This window comes from Panulirus ornatus, chromosome 19, assembly GCF_036320965.1.
Source record: "Panulirus ornatus isolate Po-2019 chromosome 19, ASM3632096v1, whole genome shotgun sequence".
NCBI lineage: Eukaryota > Metazoa > Arthropoda > Malacostraca > Decapoda > Palinuridae > Panulirus > Panulirus ornatus.
The window spans coordinates 49,691,944-49,709,220 of NC_092242.1; the positions used below are offsets into that span (position 1 = coordinate 49,691,944).

The window sequence follows — 17,277 nt, forward strand, 5'->3', positions numbered from 1 at the left end:
ACATGGAGAGAATGAGGGAAGAAAGATTGACAAAGAGGATATATGTCAGAGGTGGAGGAAATGAGGAGAATTGGGAGACCAAATTGGAAGTGGAAGGATAAAATGAAAAAGATTTTGAGCGATCAGGGCCTGAACACATAGGAGGATGAAAGGCATGCAAGGAATAGAGTGAATTAGAATAATGTGCTATACCAGGGTCGACATGCTGTCAATGGATTGAACCAGGGCATGTGAAGTGTCTGGAGTAAACCATGGAAAGCTTCGTGGGGCCTGGATGTGGAAAGGGAGCTGTGGTATCGGTGCATTACTCATGACTGGGTGAACAAATGTGGCCTTTGTTGTCTTCTCCTAGCGCTACCTCATATGAGTGGGGGGAGGGGGTGCCATTTCATGTGTGGTAGTGTGGCGATGGGAATGGACGAAGGCAGCAAATATGAATATGTACATGTGTATATATGTATATGTCTGTGTCTGTACACCTATGTATACATTGAAATGTATAGGTATGTATATGTGCATATGTGGGCATTTATGTATATACATATGTATGTAGGTGGGTTGGGCCATTCTTTCATCTGTTTCCTTGCGCTACCATGCTAACGCGGGATACAATAATAATAAAAAATATATACATATGAATGTACGTTATCCCTTGGGATAGGGGAGAAAGAATACTTCCCATGTATTCCCTGCGTGTTGTAGAAGGCGACTAAAAGGGGAGGGAGCGGGTGGCTGGAAATCCTCCCCTCTCGTTTTTTTTTTTTTTTAATTTTCCAAAAGACGGAACAGAGAACAGAGAGGGGGGCCAGGTGAAGATATTCCCTTAAAGGCCCAGTCCTCTGTTCTTAACGCTACCTCGCTAACGCGGGCAATGGCAAATAGTATAAAATAAGAAAAGAAAATGAATGTACGCGTGTATACATACATGTATATGTATTCTTATGAGTCCACGGGGAAAATGAAACCCAATATGTTCCCAAGTGCACTTTCGTGTAATAATAACAAACATGCATGTTTATCAAACGGCGTCCTAGCTACGTCTCTTCATTGTATATCAACTGACTGTTATATTTCTCTCTTGTGTCTCCACTGATGATGTGATATTACACCAAAGTGCACCTGAGAACTTATCGTGTTTCATTTTCTCTGTGAACTCATAGGAATATACTTGATCACACGCAAAATTGTTATCCTTTCCAACATGTATATGTATACATATTTGCATGTGAGTGCATGGGTCTTTCTTCATCTGTTTCTTGGCACTACCTAGTTAACACGGGAAAAAGCAATGAAGTATAACATAAAAATAATGAAACTAATGCTCACATTCCCCTTTATTCCTTAAACCTATCATGTCTGGGACACCCTCTATGCACAATGCAACACACACTCATTTGGTATTATTCCTCTAGTCCCTTGTTCATTTTTGAGTCAAACATTTTCATTCAATTTATTACTACACTTTTCAATGACTATCACATTTTGCATTCTATTCCTAAGAGGACTGCAGAGGAGCTGTCAATGCAATATAGCTTATACTGAAAAGTATTCATACGTAAGAATGTACTAGACAACACTCTACCTTCATCAGAACTGGATGAACTGTACTGTGATCAAAAATTACGCAATTGAAGGAACCATAAACACCATCATTGACGTAGTACATGGAGGACACGTGGGATCCATTGTCGTCAAACACTTCTCGTTTTGCTACGATGTTGGTAGCCAAAGTGAAGGCAGATGCCACAACATATCGACCAGGCTCTGCAATGACCTGAAATTAAAAGAATACGTGAAGGATACAGTAATGTTTATTGCTCTATAAGATTAGAACTAGAAGCAACCTTACTCTTTCATCAAAAACTCCCTGCATAGAATAACTTCAAATAACACCTTCCACATGGCCTCTCTGTCAACCCTATCATATACTTCCTCTGGTGTTATCAGAATCTACCAACACCAAGTTACACCGTGAGTGAAAAGACACTTTTGATGAAGCTGCATCACTGGGATTACAAAAAAAAATCTCATCAAAAAACTTCTCACTCAAAAAGAGTCTACATTTCCCTGCTACAGGAAGAAGTGCATTCTTAGGGTGCAAAAGTCTTTAGAAAGGTACTGGATAAGAGCACTATTCCTTCAGAGAAATTGGTCCTGGGGTAATCATAACAACTATGTGCTTTCTCTGGATCCTTAAATATCATATACAATTCACTCTTTCTCAAATCATTTCACACAGAAATTCTTTAGAGCATACATCTTGTCCACACTTCCTTTCTTTTTTGAAGCCAAATTGCTTCTCTCCCAATCAGAAACTAAGAGCATGGCAACACCATCTTAATCATACTTTTCCAAACCACTAAACTGGTTTACTCAACAGACTTATAACTATGTCCCTGTTGCTCAAATACCTCACCTTTTGCCATACAAACATCTAGTAGCATGACCAACTAATTAACATCATTGTCATCACCTTTCTTAAGGAGCTCATCTGTAATCTCATATACTCCTGCAGCTTTGCTACGCTTCTTAGTTCAAGCTCTCACTAACTTTTCTCTTTTCACCATACCATTCACCAGGATTATCTCACTTCAAAACCGTGCTGTTTCAAACATATGTGTGACCAGTCAGCAACATAATATACATCCTTAAAAGAGTACTGGACAAGTGGAGTAAGATAAATAAGCCAAACAGTTAATACTGAGAGTATAGGAAAATTCAAAAGTCTGAGTGATACAAATCTGAGGATATGTAATTACACACCTCTACTAAGCAAACAAAAAGAATATGCAATACCTATCATAATCATCAAAATGCTTGCTATTAAATGAGACCCCCAGGAAATCAGAAAATATCTTGCCTGCCAAAGTGGAACTCTTACATCAGACTAAACCAATGTGATTTGTTCATAGTCTGTTTTACAACTCAAGGGTTGGTTTTTAATGACTTTGAAAAAAAATGTGTTTTGAAAGTTGTAAAACATTTCTCTCTGAAGTGGAGGTCCAGGAGCATTAGGAACATCTCTTGGAAATATAACAGCAAGAGTTCATTCAGCCTTTCACAGAAGTGTGATAATCTCTCCTCATCATCCACTGATAGGTCTTTCTGGTCTTCAGCTAAGGGCAAGTCTAACAACTTCTGTCGCTCTACCTTTCCTTCACTTTTCCATTAGCTATTCCCATTTTCAGACAGAACATCATTTCCTAAGGATAAGAAAATAAGCTGTATAAAAATGATGGGATAATTCACTGAAAAAAGGAAATGCCAATCTAAAAGAGCTACCTGTGCAGGAGTCAAGCAGCATGTCCATGGGACAGAAGAACCAAGAAAGGTGAGCTTCAAGCAGTCGTTAAGTGGGTCTGGTGAAAACAGCCAGGTGGTGATTGCTGACTGGTTGAGCGGACCCCATTCAGCTGAGCATTTTGCTCAGGATACCAGTGAGTAATACACAAGGGATAAATTAGACTGCTGCCTCCTCACCAAAATTTTAAGAGGCTGAACAAGCCCTAGCCAGTATATTACCAAAAGATGTTCTCTTAATGCTCATGGAACACAATGCAAATGAGAAATAAAGAAGGATGTTTTTTATATTTCTTAATACCTCATCTCCAATCACATTACATTATAAACACGATAGAAATTAAATAAGATTTAACTAATATGATCTGCTCAGACTTTCCTTCGCTAACTAAGGTTGATCTATAGTAAGACTTGAACAATACTATCTTCTTGATCTATACTTTCTCTAATCTTCAATCATATCAAAACACAGTATGTTAGACTGAGAAACTTTTCAATTAGTTTAATCACACACTGTCAGTCGAAAAATATAAAATGAAAAAAATTACCTTGGTAATTAAAACCCCATTCTAATAATATATCCAAAATCATGTTATCTACAATTCATACCTTAACACCACTGTCTTCAGGGAAGAACTCTTCCAATGCATTATTAATATAATCAGCCAATTCATCCAGAGAAGAGTTGTGATTCCCAGGGAAACCACCGCCAATATCCAGCAGAGTTGGGTTGAATCCAAGAGTCTCAGCCTTATCAAAAACCTTAGGTGAAAAAGAAAGGATAAATTCATAAACTACAGTGAAGTAAATTTCCTTGTGACATACCAACTAGAATATACTCCAAAATGAATTACAAATAATTCCATTTCATTTCCTCTCTAAATACCTAATTGCTTCCTCCACCTTACCAAAGTTACCTCATGAACAAATAACCAACAGCATCATTTGCACACATCTTCTCTCACTGTCAAGTACAATGCTTTGAATTAAAGCCTACCATCAACAGTTATGCTCCATAAATTACCCCATGGTTTGTTTACCTTGACAACAAGATGCTCCCCTCCCCCTAACCAATATACCACATCAATTCAATTCATTACATCTCATCTCTCTTGCTCTCCTGGATATCCCTCTGTACCTCAAAAGCCTCCTTCACTCCATCCTTCCATCTCAAACTTCCCCTCCCTCTTGCTCTCTCCATTTCAGCACATCCTGGTGGGCCTTCTCAGTCAGGGTGCACTTACTACCACACCTCTCTTTAACATTCTCATTCCTTATATGATCAATCCACCTCACACCACATCATCTTCAAGCATTTCATTACAAACATGTCCACCCTCTTCCTTTCTTTTCCATTCATGGTCTACAACTCACATCCATACAAAACTGCAAAGACTAATAAACTTACAAACATACCTATCTCTGCCCTAATAGAGTGACCTCTTCTTCCAAACACTTTTTAATATTCAGGATCTTAGAAACCATTTCCATCCTAAGACACACTTCAACCCCCACAGTCCATCCACTACCACATCCACTCCACTTACAGGTATCTAAAGCAATCCACTTCCTGCTCGTCCTCTCAATTCAAACTTAACTTCAAACATCTACCTTTATCCCTCTGTTGAACCTTATTACCTTACTTATGTTAACTTTTACTCTCAACTTTCCACATTCTGCCAAACTACATCACCAGCTTCTCTGGTTCCTTGAATCTGTCATCAAAGCCACTGCATTTGTAAATAGCAACTAATTCATCTCTAATGCCCTTAAACCCCCAACATATTGTAAAACCACATCTCACTCTTGAATCCCCCCACTTACCTCCCCCACCATCCCACCTGTAAACAAAACACCAAAGTGACATCACACATCCTTTACATAGACTTATCTTCACCAAAAACTACTCATTATCCTCCCTTATTCTCCTGATAAGAACTCCTCACCTTCGATTTACCCCCATACATTCACTCTTCCTTCAGGTATTTCTCTAACAATTTTTAAGCTAACACTAGGTCCACATGTTTTCTACCACTTGTAAAGCCATACTGCTCCTCTTTGATCAGGTGGTCCTTGCTACAACCCTCTTGGACAGGATATATAAGTGGGGACATGAAATCTGGTTAAGTTTAATGCCTCCAAGAACCAGTGTCTACCTATCTCTATCAAAAATTCCCCACAACTTTCCTCTCTCCTTTGATGGTTTTGTAAACCCATCTCATTACTCAATAAACATGCTTGGAATTACTATAAGTAACATCCACTCTTTTCTTGGAATCTCTACATTAATGAAATAGCCAAGTCTGCGTCTTTAGAAACTGGGAGTCCTGTTTAGATGTCAAAAGTTCTTTTCTTCTGAACAGCTGCTCCGTTTATACAGAGGTTTGATCCATCCTTGTATCGAGTACTGCTCTCACATTTGGGGTGGTTCTAGCTTTGCATCTTTACTTGACAAAGTTGAGTCAAAAGTGGTCTGACTTATTTACTCTCCCAGGCTAACTTTAAAACTTAACCCGTTCTCCCTACATCGCAAAGTTGGTTCACTTTCCCTCTTATATACATATTACTTTGGCTTTTGCTCTGAAAGCTGGCTGCTTGTGTGAGTGAGGGTGAATGCAAGTTTTGGTGCAACTGGTGGAACAGGAGGCATTAAGGCCATCACTGCTGGCTAACTCCTTTAAAAAGTGTAGAGGAAATATAGAAAGTATGTGCTGCATTAAATAATCTATGAAAGGCATGTGATAAAGTTGACAAAATTTCGTTTGGAAATTCTGACTTAAGTTGTGTACATCAAATACATTAAAATGTTTTTGAAGTGGAAGTAACCCATGTATAGCAGTAATGGTGGTATGAATTTGTTTAAAATGAATGTGGGAATATATCAAGGGAAACGTAACATCACAGTTGTTTAATGTTTTTCATCCGTGAGATATTCTTTGAGATGAAAACTAGGTAGGGTGATAGCAGTGTAAAACATGTCAAGCAGAAAAACTGAAGTAACTATAACTGTTGTATGCAGTTAATTGCCAAGATGACATGTGGAGGAGCATGTGGATAATATCAGATAAAGTAACATATTTGTTTATGAAAGAGGTGGGATGTCACAGTGTTACTTAGTATGAATTGTGTAGAACTGGAAGTTGTGGATGAGTTTATGTTTCCGAGTGAAGTAAAGTATAGATTTTTGGGGAACAGTGAAATTAAAAGTAGTATCTGCCAAGAGAGAAACATTGAAGTTACACTAAAATATCTGATGTACAAAGAAAATCTAAGTATAGGGAGAGCAAATGTTTCCATGAAGTATTTGTCCTAATGTATATATAAGGAAGGAAAGGTCAAAAGCATGAGAAGCAGAAATGGATAACTATCCAAGTATAGGTGAATTAGGAGGATATTAAAAGAATGAAGTGAGAAAGATATGCAGTGAATAGGTCCTTTGAAAAGCACATGGATTAAAGACTTTTGGTTGGTGTCCTTGGGGATAGGGGAGGAATACTACCCACATATTCCGTATGTGTCACAGAAGGCAGGAGAGGGTGGCTGAAAATCCTCCCTTCCTGTATTACTTTCCAAAAGGAGGAACAAAGCAAGGAGGCAAGTTAGGAGTTTTCACTTTAAGGCTCAGTCTTCTCTTCTTGTTGCTATCTCACTCACATAGGAAATGGCAAGCATGTATGAAAAAATAAATCATGAAAAATGTAGGGCAGATGACAAGATGATAAAGAAGATAAACAGTAGTATGAATGAAAGTACAGTGAGTAGAGAAAGACTATGGAAGACATGGACAGATGCAATGATAAAACTGAGTAAGGCTAGAGATATATCAAATCAAGATGATAGAGGAATGCTATGGAAGTATTTTGCATGGACGTGGGTGATAGAAGACTGTGATCTCACTTGATGAATCAACTTAATATGTATAGTGAGAAGTATGGGGCACTCATACTGGTGTGGAGAATCTTATTTTACTGTCAAATATTGGACATGGGTTGTGGATGCAAAAAAGTGAATTGTGAAGCTGTAGATATCTGATGGACCACCAGATAATAGGAACACATAATTCTAACAGATAAAAAAACAGATTACTGAGTTCACATTTCATGGGAGGCTACCCGTAAAATATACAGACAATACCAATGAAAGTATCTTTTTACTTTGTTTTAATTGATTTATGGATTATCTAATGCATTCATTGCTATCAAAAATACATGTGCACAAGTAAGAGGTTTGCATACTTGGTCCATCCAATCTAAATGGGAAGACAGTGAATGAAAAAAAGATTAATATATAAACTAACCTCAGAATGGAAAAAGGTGAGAACAAAAGAGGTAAGGGGATTGGGGGAGGAATGGGATGTATTTAGGGAATCAGTGATGGATTGCGCAAAAGATGCTTGTGGCATGAGAAGAGTGGGAGGTGGGTTGATTAGAAAGGGTAGTGAGTGGTGGGATGAAGAAGTAAGAGTATTAGTGAAAGAGAAGAGAGAGGCATTTGGACGATTTTTGCAGGGAAAAAATGCAATTGAGTGGGAGATGTATAAAAGAAAGAGACAGGAGGTCAAGAGAAAGGTGCAAGAGGTGAAAAAAAGGGCAAATGAGAGTTGGGGTGAGAGAGTATCATTAAATTTTAGGGAGAATAAAAAGATGTTCTGGAAGGAGGTAAATAAAGTGCGTAAGACAAGGGAGCAAATGGGAACTTCAGTGAAGGGCGCAAATGGGGAGGTGATAACTAGTAGTGGTGATGTGAGAAGGAGATGGAGTGAGTATTTTGAAGGTTTGTTGAATGTGTTTGATGATAGAGTGGCAGATATAGGGTGTTTTGGTCGAGGTGGTGTGCAAAGTGAGAGGGTTAGGGAAAATGATTTGGTAAACAGAGAAGAGGTAGTAAAAGCTTTGCGGAAGATGAAAGCTGGCAAGGCAGCAGGTTTGGATGGTATTGCAGTGGAATTTATTAAAAAAGGGGGTGACTGTATTGTTGACTGGTTGGTAAGGTTATTTAATGTATGTATGACTCATGGTGAGGTGCCTGAGGATTGGCGGAATGCGTGCATAGTGCCATTGTACAAAGGCAAAGGGGATAAGAGTGAGTGCTCAAATTACAGAGGTATAAGTTTGTTGAGTATTCCTGGTAAATTATATGGGAGGATATTGATTGAGAGGGTGATGGCATGTACAGAGCATCAGATTGGGGAAAAGCAGTGTGGTTTCAGAAGTGGTAGAGGATGTGTGGATCAGGTGTTTGCTTTGAAGAATGTATGTGAGAAATACTTAGAAAAGCAAATGGATTTGTATGTAGCATTTATGGATCTGGAGAAGGCATATGATAGAGTTGATAGAGATGCTCTGTGGAAGGTATTAAGAATATATGGTGTGGGAGGAAAGTTGTTAGAAGCAGTGAAAAGTTTTTATCGAGGATGTAAGGCATGTGTACGTGTAGGAAGAGAGGAAAGTGATTGGTTCTCAGTGAATGTAGGTTTGCGGCAGGGGTGTGTGATGTCTCCATGGTTGCTTAATTTGTTTATGGATGGGGTTGTTAGGGAGGTGAATGCAAGAGTTTTGGAAAGAGGGGCAAGTATGAAGTCTGTTGGGGATGAGAGAGCTTGGGAAGTGAGTCAGTTGTTGTTCGCTGATGATACAGCGCTGGTGGCTGATTCATGTGAGAAACTGCAGAAGCTGGTGACTGAGTTTGGTAAAGTGTGTGAAAGAAGAAAGTTAAGAGTAAATGTGAATAAGAGCAAGGTTATTAGGTACAGTAGGGTTGAGGGTCAAGTCAATTGGGAGGTGAGTTTGAATGGAGAAAAACTGGAGGAAGTGAAGTGTTTTGATATCTGGGAGTGGATCTGGCAGCGGATGGAACCATGGAAGCAGAAGTGGATCATAGGGTGGGGGAGGGGGCGAAAATTCTGGGAGCCTTGAAGAATGTGTGGAAGTCGAGAACATTATCTCGGAAAGCAAAAATGAGTATGTTTGAAGGAATAGTGGTTCCAACAATGTTGTATGGTTGCGAGGCGTGGGCTATGGATAGAGTTGTGCACAGGAGGGTGGATGTGCTGGAAATGAGATGTTTGAGGACAATGTGTGGTGTGAGGTGGTTTGATTGAGTAAGTAACGTAAGGGTAAGAGAGATGTGTGGAAATAAAAAGAGCGTGGTTGAGAGAGCAGAAGAGGGTGTTTTGAAATGGTTCGGGCACATGGAGAGAATGAGTGAGGAAAGATTGACCAAGAGAATATATTGTGTCGGAGGTGGAGGGAACGAGGAGAAGAGGGAGACCAAATTGGAGGTGGAAAGATGGAGTGAAAAAGATTTTGTGTGATCGGGGCCTGAACATGCAGGAGGGTGAAAGGAGGGCAAGGAATAGAGTGAATTGGAGCGATGTGGTATACAGGGGTTGACGTGCTGTCAGTGGATTGAATCAAGGCATGTGAAGCGTCTGGGGTAAACCATGGAAAGCTGTGTAGGTATGTATATTTGCGTGTGTGGACGTATGTACATGTGTATGGGGGGGGGGGGGGTTGGGCCATTTCTTTCGTCTGTTTCCTTGCGCTACCTCGCAAACGCGGGAGACAGCGACAAAGTATAAAAAAAAAAAAAAAAAAAAAAATAAGGCATGTGTACGTGTAGGAAGAGAGGAAAGTGATTGGTTCTCAGTGAATGTAGGTTAGCAGCAAGGGTGTGTGATGTCTCCATGGTTGTTTAATTTGTTTATGGATGGGGTTGTTAGGGAGGTGAATGCAAGAGTTTTGGAAAGAGGGGCAAGTATGCAATCTGTTGTGGATGAAAGAGCTTGGGAAGTGAGTCAGTTGTTGTTCGCTGAGTGGCTGATTCGTGTGAGAAACTGCAGAAGCTGGTGACTGAGTTTGGTAAAGTGTGTGAAAGAAGAAAGTTGAGAGTAAATGTGAATAAGAGCAAGGTTATTAGGTACAGTAGGGTTGAGGGTCAAGTCAATTGGGAGGTAAGTTTGAATGGAGAAAAACTGGAGGAAGTGAGGTGTTTTAGATATCTGGGAGTGGATTTAGCATCGGATGGAACCATGGAAGCGGAAGTGAATCATAGGGTGGGGGAGGGGGCGAAAATTCTGGGAGCCTTGAAGAATGTGTGGAAGTCGAGAACATTATCTCGGAAAGCAAAAATCGCTATGTTTGAAGGAATAGTGGTTCCAACAATGTTGTATGGTTGCGAGGCGTGGGCTATAGATAGAGTTGTGCGGAGGAGGGTGGATGAGCTGGACATGAGATGTTTGAGGACAATGTGTGGTGAGAGGTGGTTTGATCGAGTAAGTAATTTAAGGGTAAGAGAGATGTGTGGTAATAAAAAGAGTGTGGTTGAGAGAGCAGAGGAGGGTGTTCTTAAATGGTTTGGTCACATGGAGAGAATGAGTGAGGAAAGATTGACCAAGAGGATATATGTGTCAGAGGTGGAGGGAACGAGGAGAAGTGGGAGACCAAATTGGAGGTGGAAAGATGGAGTGAAAAAGATTTTGAGTGATCGGGGCCTGAACATGCAGGAGGGTGAAAGGCGTGCAAGGAATAGAGTAAATTGGAACGATGTGGTATACCGGGGTCGACGTGCTGTCAATGGACTGAACCAGGGCATGTGAAGCGTCTGGGGTAAACCATGGAAAGTTCTATGGGACCTGGATGTGGAAAGGGAGCTGTGGTTTCGGTGCATTATTACATGACAGCTAGAGACTGAGTGTGAACGAATAGGGCCTTTGTTGTCTTCCTAGTGCTACCTCACGCACATGAGGGGAGGAGGGGGTTGTTATTTCATGTGTGGCAGGGTGGCAATGGGAATGAATAAAGGCAGACAGTATGAATTACGTACATGTGTATATTTGCGTGTGAGGATGTGTATGTATATACATGTGTATGTGGGTGGGATGGGCCATTCTTTCGTCTGTTTCCTTGCGCTACCTCGCAGGCGCGGGAGACAGCGACAAAGCAAAATAAATAAATAAATATATATACTAACCTCTTTAGCAGCAGCAATAGCACGATGAAATGCTGCAGGTTCACGGCAACCTGAACCGACATGGAAGGATACCCCCACGACATTCAGATCCAATATTTGAGCAGTGGACAAAAGAGCTAGTGCTTCTGATGGAAGCACACCAAATTTAATACCCAAAGGGCACAGCGCATCAACAGCATCACAGCGGATACGAATAACAAGCCTGTGTGAAGTAAAAAGTTATGATAATGTTTGCTACATAAAGCTCTTACATATAAAACTACAAGCAATCATATATATATATATATATATATATATATATATATATATATATATATATATATATATATTTTTTTTTGCTTTGTTGCTGTCTCCCGCGTTTGCGAGGTAGCGCAAGGAAACAGACGAAAGAAATGGCCCAACCCACCCCCATACACATGCCTTGATTCAATCCACTGACAGCACGTCAACCCCAGTATACCACATCGCTCCAATTCACTCTATTCCTTGCCCTCCTTTCACCCTCCTGCATGTTCAGGCCCCGATCACACAAAATCTTTTTCACTCCATCTTTCCACCTCCAATTTGGTCTCCCTCTTCTCCTCGTTCCCTCCACCTCTGACACATATATCCTCTTGGTCAATCTTTCCTCACTCATTCTCTCCATGTGCCCAAACCATTTCAAAACACCCTCTTCTGCTCTCTCAACCACGCTCTTTTTATTTCCACACATCTCTCTTACCCTTACGTTACTTACTCGATCAAACCACCTCACACCACACATTGTCCTCAAACATCTCATTTCCAGCACATCCATCCTCCTGCGCACAACTCTATCCATAGCCCATGCCTCGCAACCATACAACATTGTTGGAACCACTATTCCTTCAAACATACCCATTTTTGCTTTCCGAGATAATGTTCTCAACTTCCACACATTCTTCAAGGCTCCCAGAATTTTCGCCCCCTCCCCCACCCTATGATCCACTTCCACTTCCATGGTTCCATCCGCTGCCAGATCCACTCCCAGATATCTAAAACACTTCACTTCCTCCAGTTTTTCTCCATTCAACAATGTGCATATTCTAATAATAAACCCTTAACATAGTTTTAAAAAATGTATCTACCAATATCAAGCTTGGTATATCATCTAGTGACAGATAAAAGAATAAAAATTATGAGAAGTTTTGTCCTAATTCTAATTATTCATAAAGTCAATCGGAAAATTCATTCTCCATTCAAACTATCCATAAAGTAAATCAAAGTCGTTAGGTTAGATACTAAACCCTAGAGCTCTTTTCATGAATCTCCTGCAGCTTTACAGCTGATTTCCATGTGGGAGCAGTGTAAGGTGGGCTCCATTAAAGGTGACTTCTCACTAGTATTGTTACAACATGCTGGCAAAGTCTGGCCTAGAACATCATTCAAACTATATCAACTTACTCCTGTCCCAGGACCCACTTCTATGGGGCTCATATAGTGCTCAGGAAGCCAACAAGGCCCACAATGCAGGACCAAATCAATAACAGAGGTAATATTGCATGCCTGTAATTACCTATTTGTTCTACATGGGGAGGGAGTTTTACACTTGTGGAACCCCATCTCTTGATTACCCTCTACTAGCATACTTCATAAATCCATGTATGCTGTCTACATTAACCATGTCTTCAGTCATCTTATTCCATTCCATATGCCACTCGTATCATAAAAGATCTCTATATCTTTTATAAAAATTTCTTGCTTAACTTCAAGCTATATCTTCTGTTTGTCCTAATTCTACATCTTTCAAAGAATCAATCACTGTCTACATCAGCAGTGTGTTTTAAAAACTTAAAAGTTCTCTCCTCCGGGATGTGTAAAGTCCAGCCTTTCCACATAACTCTGCTCACTTGATTCTGGTACCATCTTTGTTGTCCTCCTCTAGACCTTTTCTCTTAGCTCTCTGTGCTTCTTTAGGTGCACTAACCAAAACTGAGAAGCATGGTCTAGTTTAGGCCTTCTGCAGAATATGAACAGCTTGCTAAACACTCCCTTATCCATATACTTGAAAGCTATTCTACTCTTTGCCTGCAGAAAGTTGGTAACCTTAAACATATCGTCAATAATTGTATTCCATTCATCCATCACTCTTATTTGATAAAAGCAAGTAATTGTTTACATCATTCAAAAAAAGTTTCTTGCTTACTATATCCCTAAATCTCTTGAAGAACTGTTTACTGTCTACATAGATCTGTTTAAAACTTAAGGGTTGTGATCAGGTTTTCCCTAACACTTCTGTAGCATTTCCCTTTAGCTCAGCTCTTAATTTTGGAACCATATTCACCTGCAACGGTTACACAGCAAGTGAGAATTCACTTTCAATGAGGCTGTATATATGTCAAAGGATAGAAAAGAGTGCAGTCTCATCTGGAACCTTGGAACTCTATGTGGTTGCATCATTTCCTTGCTACTATTTGGAAAGCAGCCTTAAAGCTGCAGAAGCCCCACAACAGGGGTAATTGTGCTTTATGATAATAATGCACTGGTTAGTGCTATCATGTAGAGCACTGTTTCAATATAGTGCTCTTGCTTGCATCTTGGAGCTCTAGTTTCACTAAAAAAAAAAAAAGACATCCATAAAAAAGGGCAAAGGTCATAAGTTCAAACACTCTTAACATGCCAAAAGTAGCTCTCTTTGTTTATATTTACTAGGCCAATCAGTGCAGTACACTCACATCCAACCAGCACCAACTGTTCTCCTCTGATAGTAAACTACAAATTTTACCAAGCTTACACTGTTTACATATTCTTGCCCTCAAAAAATGTTCAATATTATTGAGACAATTTTATCCAACAAGTCTGAAAGATGGGCTAAACATTCTAGTGTATATAAGGCATCCAATAAAAGCCTCTCCCTGATAGCAAAAAGTATTGACGCAAGTGGAAGCTGGTGAGCATCAGGTCGATGTAGGTGAAGTTTTCAAATTGGCCACACTGATGGTTAAAACCATTACTAATAATGAAGATAAGATAAAGGCCACTGCCATGGCAATTCGACAGCAATGAAGGTGACCTGTACTCTGTTCAAGGAGCAGTTTGTCAGAAAAAATGGAAGGTAGACAAAGCAAAACATGGCTAAATGGCAGATGTGGTGGTGGGCTGACCATCAATTGTTGTAAAGAGCACTTGGCATCAAACCCAATGTGTGTAACCACACCTTTCTGCTTTCTCACTCCATATTATAAAATGTTATGTAATGTTATGCTGAAGGGTTACATAGTGTCTCATTTATACTTACAATCAATTTCGTGCGTAGACATTAGCTGCTCAATAGCATCAGGCAGTGCTGTGGCCAGCGTTACCATAGAAATCATTATACACATCACCACCTCACCATTTACCATAATCTCCCTCAACCCCATGACCACCTCCATCATCATCATTATGTTTATTATCACCTAAATCATAATTCCAGTGATGCAGAGATGGAATAGCTTCATCCACAGAAAAGCCATAAGATATTCACTGCCTCCTGCCTCTCTCCTACTTGTTGTGTCTCATTGACACTGACTCCCTCACTCATTCTATCATAAATGTCACTATTCACCAAATAAATGTCATTCATGATACAATATTGTAGACTGTTTACTTGCTACTCATCAATTACTAGAGATACATTACTGTTATAACCTGTTTATCAATACCTGTAACCCTTATATGCAATGCTGTATATACCTCATGGGGAGAAAAAATCACCAGGAATGTATATCCATGTACCAAGACCATGTGGAGAGTTGGAGCACTAATGGGGGTATCAGTATATTTTCTATATAATTCATTATACTTTGTCACTGTCTCCCGCATTAGCGAGGTAGTGCAAGGAAACAGACGAAAGAATGGCCCAACCCACCCAAATACACATGTATATACATACACGTCCACACATGCACACATACATACCTATACATTCCAACGTATACAAATATGCACATACACAGACATATACATATATACACATGTACATAATTCATACTGTCTGCCTTTACTCATTCCCATCGCCACCCCGCCACACATGAAATGATAACCCCCTCCCCCTGCATGCACGCGAGGTAGTGCCAGGAAAAGACAGCAAAGGCTACATTCACTCACACTCAGTCTCTAGCTGTCATGTATGATGCACCAAAACCACAGCTCCCTTTCCACATCCAGGCCCCACAGAACTTTCCATGGTTTACAACAGACACTTCACATGCCCTGGTTCAATCCATTGACAGCACGTCGACCCCGGTATACCACATCGTTCCAATTCACTCTATTCCTTGCATGCCTTTCACCCTCCTGCATGTTCAGGCCCCGATCACTCAAAATCTTTTTCACTCCATCTTTCCACCTCCAATTTGGTCTTCCACTTCTCCTCATTCCCTCCACCTTTGACATAATTATCCTCTTGGTCAATCTTTCCTCACCCATTCTCTCCATTTGACCAAACCCTCGTCTGCTCTCTAAACCACACTTTATATTACCACACATCTCTCTTACCCTTTCATTACTTAGTCGATCAGACCACCTCACACAACATGTCCTCAAACATCTCATTTCCAACACATCCACCCTCCTAGGCACAACACAGTTGGAACCACTTTTCCTTCAGACATACCCATTTTTGCTTTCCGAGATAATGTTCTCGCCTTCCACACATTTTTCAACGCTCCCAGAACTTTCGCCCCCTCCTCCACCCTGTGGCTCACTTTCGCTTCAATGATTACATCCGCTGCCAAATCCACTCCCAGATATCTAAAACACTTCACTTCCTCCAGTCTTTCTCCATTCAAGCTTACCTCCCAATTGACTTGTCCCTCAACCCTACTGTACCTAATAACCTTGCTCTTATCCACTCTCAGCTTTCTTCTTTTACACACCTTACCAAACTCAGTCATCAGCATCTGCAGTTTCTCACCCGAATCAGCCACCAGCACTGTATCATCATAAACGAACAACAACTGACTCACTTCCCAAGCTCTCTCATCCACAACAGACTGCATACTTGCCCCTCTTTCCAAAACTCTTACATTCACATCCCTAACAACCCCATCCATAAACAAATCAAACAACCATGGATACATCACACACCCCTGCCACAAACTGACATTCACTGAGAACCAATCACTTTCTCTCCTCTTACTCGTACACATGCCTTACATCCTCAATAAAAACTTTCCACTGCTCCTAACAACTTGCCTCCCACACCATATATTCTTAATACCTTCCACAGAGCCTCTCTATCAACTCTATCATATGCCTTCTCCAGATCCATAAATGCTACATACAAATCCATTTGCTTTTCTAAGCATTTCTCACATACATTCTTCAAAGCAAACACCTGATCCACACATCCTCTACCATTCTGAAACCACACTGCTCTTCCCCAATCTGATGCTCTGTACAGGCCTTCACCCTCTCAACCAATACCCTCCCATATAATTTCACAGGAATACTCAGCAAACTTATACCTCTGTAATTTGAGCACCCACCTTTATCCCCTTTACCTTTGTACAAAGGCACTATGCATGCATTCTGGCAATCCTCAGGCACCTTACCATGAGTCATACTTACATTAAGTATCCTTACCAACCAGGTCAACAATACAGTTGCCCTCTTTCTCAATAAATTCTACAGCAATAACATCCAAACCCGCTGCCTTAACAGCTTTCATCTTCCGCAAAGCTTTTACTACCTCTTCTCTGTTTACCAAATCATTCTCCCTAACCCTGTCACTTTGCACACCACCTCAACCAAAACACCCTACATCTGTCACTCTATCATCAAACACATTCAACAAACCTTCAAAATACTCACTCCATCTCCTTCTCATGTCTCCACTACTTATCACCTCCCCATTAGCCCCCTCCACCGATGTTCCCATTTGTTCTCTTGTCTTACGCACTTTATTTACCTCCTTACAAAACATCTTTTTATTCTCCCTAAAATTTAATGATACTCTCTCACTCCAATTTCATTTGCCCTCTTTTTCACCTCTTGCACCTTTCT

At 40.4% G+C, this 17,277-nt stretch overlaps 1 protein-coding gene across 1 annotated transcript in view; it reads right to left on the bottom strand.

Moving 5' to 3' along the window:
* Window positions 1–17,277, bottom strand: part of LOC139755491 (ornithine decarboxylase-like) — an 83,549-nt gene that overhangs the window by 26,370 nt on the left and 39,902 nt on the right. Inside the window, exons 4-6 of the mRNA XM_071673828.1 lie at window positions 11,272–11,473; window positions 3,910–4,062; window positions 1,583–1,774 (exon numbers count right to left, since the gene is read on the bottom strand). Coding sequence (XP_071529929.1) covers window positions 1,583–1,774; window positions 3,910–4,062; window positions 11,272–11,473 — 547 coding nt within the window. The remainder of the gene's footprint in view (window positions 1–1,582; window positions 1,775–3,909; window positions 4,063–11,271; window positions 11,474–17,277) is intronic.